Genomic DNA, 13,393 nt, shown 5'->3' with positions numbered 1-13,393 from the left:
ATTTTTCACATTAGTTCTTGGATTTTTCAGTATATATCGGCATAATACTTATTTTAGTAATAACAATCCATTTCCTTACACAAATTGTGATTAGTATTTATATTTCAATATTTATGGTGTTTTAAAATAGTATATTATTTTTTATATATATTTAACTTTTAAATATTTTTCAAAATATTATTAGTTAATTGAAACATATAGAATTGTAAACTCTCTCTACTTTTTATATTTCTTAAGACAAATTAAAAACAACATTTCAAACTATTAATGTTACACGACACAAATCAATATGTATTATTGATAGTCAGGTAGATATCAAATATATTGCAAGACAAACATCAAATTTGTTTACTTTAGCATCAATGGTGTGATTATAAAACTATTTTTTATTATCTTAATATATATATTTTTTAATTTTAACGCATATCACAATCTTAAATATATAATTCATATAATTTTTAAAAATTATCTTTTCTTTTGAATTCTTAGAAATGAAAATTGGTATTAAATAAATTATTTTACGAATATTTTTTAAGGATATTTAAAAAGGAAACTTTCTTTAAATAATACTATTATATAATTTTAAAATTTACTTTTTACTATTAAATAATTTTTTCAATTAATTATTTCAAAATTAATTGAAATAATTAATTTTAAATATCTTAGTATGTATATTTTAATCATGAGGTAACTTAACACATGTCACAATATTAAAAAGAAAATTGTTATCATTTAATATTTTGCAATTATATTTTGTTTAGTGTTTTGAAAATGTAAAATTACAATTAAATAATTTTTTATAATAACTTCTTAAAAAAATGTTTTTGTTATTATCTAAGTATATATTTTGAACTATGAGATATTTTTTACACATATCACAATCTTAAATATATAATTGTCATGTGTCACCATCATGTTAATTAGCGATTTTTAAAAAATCATACTTTATATAATAAGATATGACTATTATATAATACATCTTATATAAGCGTAAGAGTTTTCAAAATTTGCCTTATTTTACTAAGATTGTAACCTAAAGACAAAGGAATTGAGTTTATAAAAAAACAGTTATCCAATGTTTCACCAACTAATTGATAAATAACTGTTTTTAACAATGATTTTATTATTAGGTTGTAGATAACAAAATTTATGAGGTTGACAACACAATTACTCTTAAATAATTTTTGGTAAATGAATTAAGTATTGTATGTACCACCAACATCTTCAATGATTTGTTAAGTATTATAATTTTCTACAAAAACTTTTTCTTACAAACTTTTCTAAACAATTTAAATATATATAAAATAAATTAATAAGACACAATCCACGCGTAGCGCGGAAAAATAATCTAGTTAGAGTAATTGCTGCATTGGGCGACACTGAACCTACCGATAATTAAATAATTAATTAAATGATAATGCCTTTTTACATTGATATATGAGATAGAAGACGTCATACGTGTCGTCAAAAAGCATAGCTATCATTTAATTAACGTGAATATTCCGTAACATTTATTTTGCGACATATTCTTGCCATACATACAAAGATTGTCGGTATTTATCCAAATTATTGTAGTAAGAGCATCTCCAAAAAGGAACTCTATTTTGAAGTTTTCAAAACTCTATATTTGAAGTTTCAATGTATTCTTCTCCAAAAGTAAAAATTCAAACCTAAATTTAAAATTATTTGTATTTTACACAATAGTCCTTATATTTGTCATAATTGATGTAAATTCATAAAACTTCTATAAATAACTAGTACATATATATAAATATTACAGAAATATTAATTAAAAAAATCTTACACTAAAATATAAAATTATAGATAAAAATACATAATTAAATATTAAACTGCAAGCAAATATTACATTATTCCATAAAATTATTTTCGTAATGCTCTTATATATGATCAACTAGTGCATTTCTTATACCCGCTGATAGTTTGATATCATCAAACGAAAAAATTCTTGATCTTTTTAACGAAAGTACAACAAGCAGAGAAAAAGGTCATGAGATGATTTTATTACGACTCCAAAATGAAGCAAAAAAATTAGCTTTTAAAGAAGTAAAAAAGGAAAATAAAATATTTCTAAAAAACTTAGCTTCTATCGATGATGTTAATATTCGTGAATACATTCGATCTGAACAAGAAAGAATCGTACGAAAAAGGCGTCAAGAGCAACAACAACAATCAGTTTTGGTTACACAAAATTTGTTTGGGCAATATTTTGGAGATTTGGGAGGTTTTGGAGCAAATCTACCAGACTATTAGTGTTGTTATAATATTTAAATTTGAGTAATAATTATGTCTTCACGTGTCTTTTTAATAAGTTTTTACTATGGTTTTTTGTAATATTCTTGTTGTTTAATTCTAGTTTTAAAATATTATAAATCTTGTTTTAAAAGTTTATTTAATTTCATGTGTAAAACTTAAATTTATAAAACAAATTTAAAATATTTATGAGATATAAAAATTTTAAGGACTAAAACAATAAACAAAAAAATATTTAAGAATTATAAATATGATCTATAATTGTAAGGACCAAAATGCAAATAAAAAGATGAAACTTCAAATTTGAAGTTTTGAAAAGTGAAACTCTATATTTGAAGTTTCACTCTTCAAAACTTCAAATTTGAAATTTTGAAGTTTCTTTTTGGAGATCAAAAAACTCTATATTTGGAGTTATAGATTTTCTTTTGGAGATGTTCTAAGCGTAATACACATTCTCTGAAGTGGTAATTTTAATATGAATAATATTGAATATAAGGTCTTTTACAACAACATCAACAATAAATTGAATAGAAGGTCGTGAAAATAACGGAATGCGATGGGATACCAAAATATAATTAAGAAACACATCATTTATTTAGTATCGCATACAAACAATATTGTAAAAATAAAATTAATATAGTGTATTGTATCGGATTCAGTAAGATCTTGGTCTGTATAATTTCACCACGCGCTTATTTGTAGGTTGAACCGGCCTTGCGTTTGTATTTGAATCCTACAAATTATTTTTCAAACATAATATAATTCACTTCGCTCTCATATATAGTAAGGATTTAAATTAAGTAAGTATGTATTATTAAGTTTGTAGATTGTACTCAAATAAAACTTACATCATGAACAGCCACTCGGAGTAGTCTCACTTGGTTTCTCGCCACGGTCCTTACCTAAAAATCATGGAAACAAATATAAACCAAAAAATGTAATGTCATAAACTATGAGAGAAACACACACACAAAGTAAAATACACAAAATTTAGAAAGTAAGAGTGAATATATCTATAATATACCTTTTTGACGACGGTCCAAGTGATATTTTGGGTACACGGAGGAGTGGTAAGTGATCCAACATATCTATAATATTTTCTGCTCCCTATCTTAATCTCCTTTGGATCAATCATTCCTATATTAAACTCTGCCTCATTTTGATCTGTCATCGCCGACAATTTATTTTCCAACTAACCAAAAAGCAAAGAAGAAAATTGGTTGAAAATAATTATTATAAGAAACTTTTAAAAGCTTAATATCATAGTTAGATATGGAATGATTTATACCAAGGTGAGAAACGAGTCTGATCTTCCAATTTTGTAAAGCACTGTGACTACAGCCATACTTCCGTTAATGCTTTCATGAACCATATGTAGTTCCAGAGCAAACCTGCCATTTTTAGAATAAAAAGTGTTACAAAATTCTGTCGAACGTCAAGTTTAGCTTAGTTAGAGTAATATCAGAAGTTAGAAACATATTTCTTATTTGATACAAACCGTCATATATACATGTGTTTCAGAATATTGCATATACCTTCTTCCATTGATCGTATGTTCAGAGGGAGAATGCCAATGAAGCTGTAGGAGTTGATATTCAATACCATTGATCTTAATACTTCCTGGCCTTTCTTCAAATCTCAGCTGCGACCAAACAAATTATAGTGAATATATAAAATGAAATCCAAAAATGAAGAACCAAGAGCGTGTGGCTCAGTGTTTTTGGAGTAGGTAGATGACTCTGTCATGTGGATCGAGGCTAGGGATCAAGGCCCACCATTTACAAAAAAAAATTGATGTTGTTCTCTTTTAACCACTATAGATGTTTTAAATGCAACAGAATACATATGGCCTCTGGGATTAGTCAGATTCGGTTCTAAGAAAATGAAGGATATATAAATATGTAATATTTACCATCATGTCATGGCCTCTATTTTTGAGAGAGGCATTGCAAGGTTTGTAGTTTCTAGTAAGCCTTCCAAGATGAGAAACAATTCTAACTCTTTCGTTCATAAGATCAATGGGAGATTGCATCTCTCCTTTTCCGCACATTTTCCATTCCGGTTTCAGTTTCCCCCATTTCTCCGGCCCGTTCTCTACGTTCTGCTCGTAGCTAAATTCACTTTCATCCTCTACACACATCCATCCATCAATCATAGTTAATAGTTTATCAAACATAAAAAGAATAAACTTGGAAGGAAAACCATGAAACCATGAACCAAGATCAAATGTATAGCTTACCAACTTCTCTTTGAGCATTTGAACATGAAATAAAAGTGACAATGATGGTGAGAAGTATGAATAAAAAGCACTGGATTGATGATTTATCCATCTTTGTTTCTCAGAGAGACAAGAGCGAGAGAGATGTAAAAAAGAGAAAGATATGAGTTGGATTGATTGTTTCGTTGGATCCACGTTTATAAACTAAAGTATCAACTTGGATGCATAATATATAGAGAGGGTGAGATAATATGTGCATTAGAATTTTGAATAGGTATGCGAAACGTCACGTTAGTCGTCACGTTTTTTCTTCTGGTTCTTTTAGTGCCAACGAGACGATATGTTTGACTATAGTTGAAAACAATAAAACATGCTTTCGTTTCCCTTTCACATTCTTTTTTATCGCTAGCTCTCACCTTTCCAATAGATTTTTCTTGTGTTCGCTAGACATATTTCCATTTATAACTTATTCAATTTGTCAAGACTATTTTGTACGAACCGACCAAGTTTATGTAGCGAAGCATTTTTCGAAGAACACTTTTTAGATTCAGATTTCATATTAACGCTTTTATGTTATCGTTTACAATTCACGGACATGCATATTATACCATATTTAAATCGTGATCACAACTATATTTTAGTTACTGATTTTTCTTATACAGAATGAAAACATAAACCAGAACACAAATCACCACAATGTCAATTCAATTATCTTACATTTCTACATGCCACACTTTAGTTTGTTTATATAATCCAATTGGTAATACGTTACTATATTTATTTACAAATCAATATTTGTTTGTGGCAAGTTGACATTGGAATGCATGTTTCACATTGTTTTGGTGGTTACTACATTATGCCCAAAAATCAAAAGCTGGATAGTCTAGCACGGAGTGCTAGAAAACAATCGTTTTTCGTCGTTCACATGGATGCAGAGCTACCAGTTTAGTTCACAGAGGCAGTATGAGTCTGTTTGTTTGATGACAAAAAAAACATTATGCCCAAAAACATCATAGAAATTTCTCATAGATATGAATAAATAAAGTAACAAAAAATGAAATCTGAAATTTATTCATATTGCAGAAAGCTTTATTTTAATAAAATAAAAATTATTCATGCATTAATTTCTTACTACTCTTGTTTAGTAAACCTCTCACATCCATTAAAACGAAAATTTATGCATGCAAGCAAACAAATCGATTTCTAAATATTCAACTAACTCAAATAGTTTCAATATGGTATAATCACGCATAGTCAACTGGTATATATAAAAATAATATGAACTGTTGTTTTAATTGTTAAAAGAAAAGACGATTCACTACTATTAAGGAAAATAAACGTTGGTGGCTCTAAATATATATGCTAGGTGATTTTAAGCCATCGTTTAGCCCGCTTGTCTTCAGACCATCTGGATTACATTAGTTAATTTTCTTCACTGATTGAGTGAACGAGATGAGTTGATGATTCTGAATATAGCTTATTTCACTTTCTTTCTTTTCGTTCATAGATTTTAATCGGTTTTACATATTTGGCATTTGAATATAATACTCTCATGACAGAAATTGTAGTTATATAATCGATTTCTTTAAAGAAGGGTACACTACGCCACGAAAAGGCCAGTTAAAACAAAAAAATCAAACGTGTCCTCAATATTACTTCAATGTGAAATCAATATCAGCAAATTAAGTTTCACGTAGCTATACAGTGATGTGAAGAGAACGAAAATTCTCTGGCGGATTGGATGGAAAACATGAAGCAACATCCATATGTCAGATTGATTTCTTTTGTACGACCCAATTGAATCAAGAGAAAAACTGTTGATCTTTGAAGACTATTAGTCCAAATATTCCAATAGTTTAATTAGGGGATAGTTTGTTTGTTGGTCGAATATCATTCTAATTTTATATATTTTACATAGGAAAGAGAAGTTTGGCTTCGCCAAAAGAAAAAGGTCAAAAGAGCAAATTCAAAATTGTCATGTATGATAAGCTACTGCATGACGAAGATCTTTGAATTATCTTATCATGATAGCTGGTGCCTAGAAAGCCGTTCAATACAAATACATAAGCTGGTCTAATACGAACGAACACATGAGGTAGGCTGACTTCGTAGGACCTTAAAATAATTTAATAAATACGTTTATGACTTTACATGGTCTATGTACTTGTGAAGTAATTTAGCTTTAGTCGTTGAGTATTCTAGAAATGTCCTACAATTGCTTCATGACGACTAAAAGCAAATGAAATATCAGTTGATATAGTCTAAAAACAGAGAGCATAGGGAATTTGTGCTTCTTCTTTGCAAATACAAACAAATTGAGTTGAAGGATTAGTTTTTGCTCTTGTTGATGAATTTTGAGGATAAAAGTATCCTTCTAGCAAATGGAGTTGGGAAATTAAAAAGAAACAAGAGCAAACTAATTAGTTATTGTTTAATTGTTAGAAATAGGTTCATGGATAAGTGGTTTTGATGTTCGGGCATTGAATGGAAATCTAAAGAAACTCATCCAAATGCTGAAAATGAAGATACAATTAAATGGGGGAGCTAAGTTTATAGATTAATGGATTTAGGTTTGAGTGTTACTTTGAATATACAACAAAAATTTATGTGACTGGAAATAAAGCTAGTGCAAAAGTTTAAATTATTTTTTCTTTATTAATTATTAGGATTTGTGCCGGATAACTTATATTTATCTAATTTAAATTTTATTATTTTCTTATATTTTTAAAATGTTTTGATTTTTATTTTCTGTCATATATATTTTGTGATATTATACTAATTAATTAGTATCATCTATTTTCGTTACAGTTTGTTTGTTTAGTTGAAATACGTTTTTATTTTTGTATGTGTCTGACCATTATCCATATACGATAGTATAAATATGACAAATCCATAATCATATATAGCGTGATCTTATTTTTGATGTGGGTTATTTTAAGAATAATTTGCCAAAAATACTAAGAACTTGAATTTGAATGTAAATTTATATCCTAATTTGCAAAAATAACTTTTAAGGTAGTGAATTTATAACTACCCTCTTTATTTCATGACTGCATGTTATTTCATTTAGGTTTCTAATGACAAACAATGAATTGATCTACCTACCCATGTATATGAGAATAAACCAGATAAAGTGATATTAACTGAATAATTCTTTATTTATCTCATACATGATAACTGAATAATGGAATTTTGATTTTAGTAAATTGGCTAATTTTATAAGCCGAGAATTTTGTTAAAAGTGTATAGAGTTTTGTTATGTTTGTATAGAGTTCATTAAATTAGAGAAATTATTTTTAAAAACTAATAAAAATTGTTATAATAATTTTAAAATTTCAAAGAATATATAGTATTCTGAATTGAACAAAATAGTATTCTGAAAATTAGTGATTTAAATTATTCCAAATTTTTATGTACTAGGTTTTCATAGAACTATAAAATATATTTGAAGGTAAATTTTAAACTATTGCTGGATTTTTTAAGAGAATACATAAAAGGTTTTATTAAAAATGTTATATTCATAAATCAATAACAATAAATTTAAAATTTCTAAAACATTAGCAAAAATCCTCGTTCCACTAATTGTGATTTATAATTTGATGAACATAAGCTATAAAAATAGCATGGCCTGTTAAGTTGATTTTGGAATCTATTAACCGGTTTGCTTTTTAAGTTTTTTTTTGTCTTAGACTGAATTTAGTGATCTTTAGATACTACATAGTTGGTTTTCATCTTTCAAAAATACGACTGTAGTAATGAGAATAGCTCAAAAATGATTTTTTCTTATAAACTTTAAAGTTTATCAAGTTTCAAAAAAAAAATTATAAACTATGATGTGTATTTAGTTTACAAAAAATAAATCAAGTTTCAAAAAAAAAACTTTTTATTTAGTTTACAAAAAATAACTTTAAAGTGTATCAAGTTTTTTTTTTTAGGTGTATCAAGTTTTGTGCACAAAAAAAAAGTGTATCAAGTTTCTTAAATTATGTCCTATGTAACCAACCCCTTTGCTTGGATCCGTAATCAGCTCTAGTAATTACTACGAGTACTGAAGATATTCTCTGAATTTACTTCACAGTCGTTTTGTCATGATATAAGAGTAAGAACAAAACTAATCTCTCAAATTCATCTTATTCCTCGTGTTGCTTTGCGAAAATCGCAGAACAACAACGATTCATTCAGAAATTTTTTATTCACGATTTGAAGAAGAAGATTTTCATTCAGTCATAGTTTTGATGTCTTTACAAAATCGCAAATTAGTAAACTTATTCTCTATTTCTTTGTTTCTCAATTTGAAGCGGAGAAAATTCATTCAACAATTCAAACATTCATTCATCAACTTTCGTATAGTTATTAGCTCACGAAAGATTTAGATTTTTTGATGGCAGTCTATCGGCAGCCGATTCATCCTACCGTAAAGATTGAACATCAAACAATCACTCATTGTAGGATGGATAAAACAAACAATTAAACCAAAAATCAAATCATCTATCTCAACTCGCGAAATCGCAAAAAAGCTATGGGACATTCATCCAGCTTCCACAACATTAACACCCATTGTTGTTTCACAAGCTTTTAGATTATTTTTACTACTATATTTTGAAGATTGTCCAATCTCATACGTGTTACCACGTATTTACTTGATAGAGGGTATTACAAATTTAGAAGATCGACATAATCCAACGGTCAATATTAAGATATATATCAGTATATTAAAATTGGAAAAATTATCATTATCTATTATATATTATTCCATATTAGTTTAGAAAATTAGATTGATTTATTCTCTATATAAACTATGCATCTTGTAACATTATTTTCACGAGAGTGGAGTATAATTCTTCTATAAACATTTTTGTGTTTTTTATTCTCATCAATTTGTCAAATGATGTGTAGCTGACCAGAAAAGTTGGATACCAGAAAAGTTGGATACTGGACTTTCTCCCTCGATTCAAACCATGGTGTGTGACTTCTGCTCCTTGGGCGTGTGACGATTCAAATCTGGATTTTATTCCTCCATTCTTTTGAAATTGGTTATCCGGTTCCCCAACTGCATCAGAGTAATGATCTTCATCCATCATTCTCCATGGAATCTCATCATCTATTTCTCCAATCTCTGGATTTCTTCATTATCGCTTCTCCTTTGCACGTCAATGAGTCATCTCAACTACTGCTGGTTCGGTTACTTTCTTTGGACTTATCTTTTATGGGCTTAAAATTAATTAGTGGGCTGTATTGTACTCATATCTGCTCTGAAACAAAACAAACTGCCTCGGAGCTGTAATGTTTTTGGTCTTTAAGGGTAGAAAGCTGCAGGTGACATTTTCATGATATATCATTATATTGTAAATATATAGAGCTTAGTGTTTTTGATGCCATAGGCTAAACAAAAGTGATAATTATACTTTATAAAAAAGGTTTTACAAGGAATAATATGAAAATATATTTTTTGTGAAATGAAATTCTGATAGAAAATTTACTAGTAATGATTTTTATTATTTTATATTTAACTTTTAAATTAAACTACAACAAATATTTGATGTAAATAATTTTAGTTTATATCATAAATCTGTTATACAGTTTATAATAAATAATAATAGATGAAGAAAAGTAATTCTCAAGATATTAATAAGGGCTTAGAATCAAAAATATATTTTCACAAATGTTTACCTTATAAAAGGGAACAATAACAGAAAACAAATAAAGAAACAAAAAATGAGAGAATTCTAATATTCTGTAAATACAGGTATTTGAAATAGTTTATTTAAAAGTTTAAACTGTAAATATAGAAATCAAGTTCCAACAGTTATCAATAATTTAGGACTAAATAGAAAAACTTATTAGTGTCTTTACAAATAAACCATTAAATAAAATCATATTTTTGTAAACATGGCCTTTAAATCTTATGTTTAAGAAGATGCCCTAAATCAATGTTTCAATTTCTCTAACTTAGATATCCAATTAGAGAAAGTTTTTCAGATAATCAAAGCAGCTACTTAGTTTTTTCTCTGCAGCTGTTGTTGAAATTCATGATCTGGCCGGACTCACCACGAAAACTAACATCAAATTAACTACTTTAACTAGGTCTAGGTAATATATATTACCATATATTCCCCGTTAGAAAAAAATTATTGTATGCACTAGCTGGTTTATTGTAATTTTTTTTTTTATTAACCGCGGGTTTCCGGCGACCGTGGTCAACCGACTATTCCCGCGAAACCCACGGCACTCCACGTATTCTTGCAATTTAACGCTAGCCCGGATGGCCAGCGGGACTCGAACTGCGGATACCGTATCGGGGGATTTCCCTTCAAGTACCACTAATCCAAGGCTGCTGATTAAATTTATTGTAATATTTTGACTTTCACCATTTTGATTCTGGCACCCACACTCTCCTCTAGGCCTCACATTCCACCAATAGTCGGTGCAATATTCGAAAGACTTTCAACAAGGGCTGCATATTACTATGAAGTGCACTGGGGCGGTAACAACTAGCAGTTAGTAGAATCTTCCTAGGGACTTGTAATATGGTACCTAATGGTATCTATACATTTTCTTTTTAAGTTTTCATTTACTTTATCAAACAAAGACGAGCTTTATCTTAGCCAGTCCAAAAGTAACATTGTTCCGACGGATAAATTATTCTCGATTGAGTCCTCCAACTCATTTTCCAAACAAAATGAATAAGGAAATATAAAACATATTCTCTTCGATAATGTAGAAATCAGTGCAACAAATAATGAAATATTAATCTTTTTTTTTTGTTCAAATCGAAAAATAGTCCAAATTTTTTGTTAAAAGAAAACAAATAATGAATACTAATCCCTTTTAAAAACAAAAAGGAAAAAGATTTATGTTGCCATAGTAAATCGTAATTAATTGTGAACCTCAGGGTACAAATGGCAACATAAAAAGGTTGGAGAGAACGGGTGGTGTACGACATGACTTGCCAAGTAAGGGATTTTTAATTTAATTAGGCGTAACGAGTTGGCTTAGAACTGAAAGCAACCTGGTCCATCCCCATAATTAATTACCATATCTTAAAATATTTTTAACTAATTAATATGAAATAATTGACTTCGTGAAAAGGAAAGTTTATGTGGACACATATTGTTTTTTCATCAGCTAAATTCGAAAGTATTAGGTTTTCAAAGCAGATCAACTGAACCAGCGAAAATATAAATGTGAATAGAACATGGTTGATTCTAAACATAGTCTAATGAAATTATGAATTTTGTCTTCAAGTTTTAACGTCAATATATAAAGATTTTTACCTCCCAACTATATATAAATATTATCAGAATTTATATAAATATTTGAAAGTCCCAAAATTTACCTATTAGAAAAAGGTATTCAAATTTTCTCAAAAGAAAAAGGTTTTCAATTTCTTTTAAGAAAGTCAAATAATGGGCTAGCAGATCATTGAACCCATTTACAGAGGTTCCAAATGAAGCCTAATATAAAGACAAAACTAAGAGTTATTATGGCATATATGTACATTAGAGTAACCTTTTAGTTAATGTTTCTATATTGTTATTGGTTGTTTGATCGTCGACTATACATGACAGGAAGATGCATTTTGGTAGGAGTTTTGCACGAACCCACCACTGGTTAAGCACATACGCCAGGAATCCAAATAATTTTTTTTAAACGATTTAGTTTAAACTCGAACACAGTTAAATCAGAGGGGTGGACTATATATTTCTTAGATTATGCTCCAACTACCACTAAACCACCTTGCTTGGATTCTCTAAATGAAATTTGTTCAATACAGTCAAGATACATCCGGGACATTTCTGTCAAATAAAAGCGCACAGATTATTTTAAACATCTTGCATATTTCCAATTATTGTATATACAAATATTAATATCACTGCATTTGATTAAAACTTGTAAGCAAACCAATTATGCCTAATGAGTATATGTTTTACCAAACAAGGATGATTAAAATATTGACTCGTGTACTCTAAGAACTATTAATGTACTAGACTCGTGGATGGGATAAACAAAAATATTTGATTTTAATAGATAGTTAGATGTAAATGACAGTCACTTGTTTAAAGAATCTCCAAAAGAAACTTTATAATTTTAAATATAGAGTTTTTTGTTTTCTAAAAAGAAACTTCAGAATTTCAAATTTAGAGTTTTGAAAAATGAAAACCTCATTTTTTTTTGCATTTTGATCATTATAATTAATTATACATTATATTTATGATTCTTAAGTATTTTCTCATTTATCATTTTAATTCTTAATTTTTTATATATCATAAATATTTCCAATTTGTTTCTATAAATTCAAATTTTACACATAAAAATAATAAAAATGTTAAATAAGATTTAAAATATTTTAAGTCTATAATTAGACAACAAAATATTACAAAAAATATAATAAAAACTTTAAAATGAGATACATGAAGACATAATTATTAGAAAAAAAAATAAATATTACAACAATAATAATCTGGTAAATTTGTTCTGGAACCTCCAAAATTTCTAAATTATTGTCCAAACAAATTTTGTGTAATCGAAATAGAGCATTACGAAAATAATTTTATGGAATAATATGGTATTTTTCTTGTAGTTTCATATTTAATTATGTATTTTTATTTATAATTTTATATATTTAATTTAAGATTTTATTATTTAATATTACTGTAATATTTTTATATATGTTCTAGTTATTTATAAAAAAATTATGGATTTATATTAGTTATAACAAATATAAGGATCATTGTGTAAAATATAAATAATTTTGAAGTTACATTTGAAGTTTTGCTTTTGAAAAATAACACCTTGAAATTTCAAATTTAGAGTTTTGCACAACTCTAAAATAGATAATTTTTTTAAGATGCTCTTAAGTCATGTGCTCTCTTCCTACCTAGTGTTTACTTTATTTTGCATGTA

At 27.8% G+C, this 13,393-nt stretch overlaps 1 protein-coding gene across 1 annotated transcript; it reads right to left on the bottom strand.

The window, feature by feature from the left end:
• Positions 1-2,728: 2,728 nt before the first annotated feature.
• On the bottom strand, positions 2,729-12,726 carry LOC103829717 (alpha carbonic anhydrase 2). The gene is made up of 7 exons (XM_009105407.3): positions 4,511-12,726; positions 4,184-4,401; positions 3,807-3,913; positions 3,560-3,662; positions 3,296-3,463; positions 3,120-3,173; positions 2,729-3,004 (listed from the first exon to the last, which is right to left on the bottom strand). The coding sequence occupies exons 1-7, from the start codon at positions 4,599-4,601 to the stop codon at positions 2,927-2,929; spliced, it is 819 nt and encodes a 272-aa protein (XP_009103655.1). The 5' UTR covers positions 4,602-12,726; the 3' UTR covers positions 2,729-2,926.
• Between the last annotated feature and the right edge of the window lie 667 nt (positions 12,727-13,393).

The sequence above is a fragment of the Brassica rapa genome, chromosome A07, assembly GCF_000309985.2.
Source record: "Brassica rapa cultivar Chiifu-401-42 chromosome A07, CAAS_Brap_v3.01, whole genome shotgun sequence".
Taxonomy (NCBI): Eukaryota; Viridiplantae; Streptophyta; class Magnoliopsida; order Brassicales; family Brassicaceae; genus Brassica; species Brassica rapa.
This window is presented reverse-complemented; position numbering and strand designations above follow the sequence as displayed.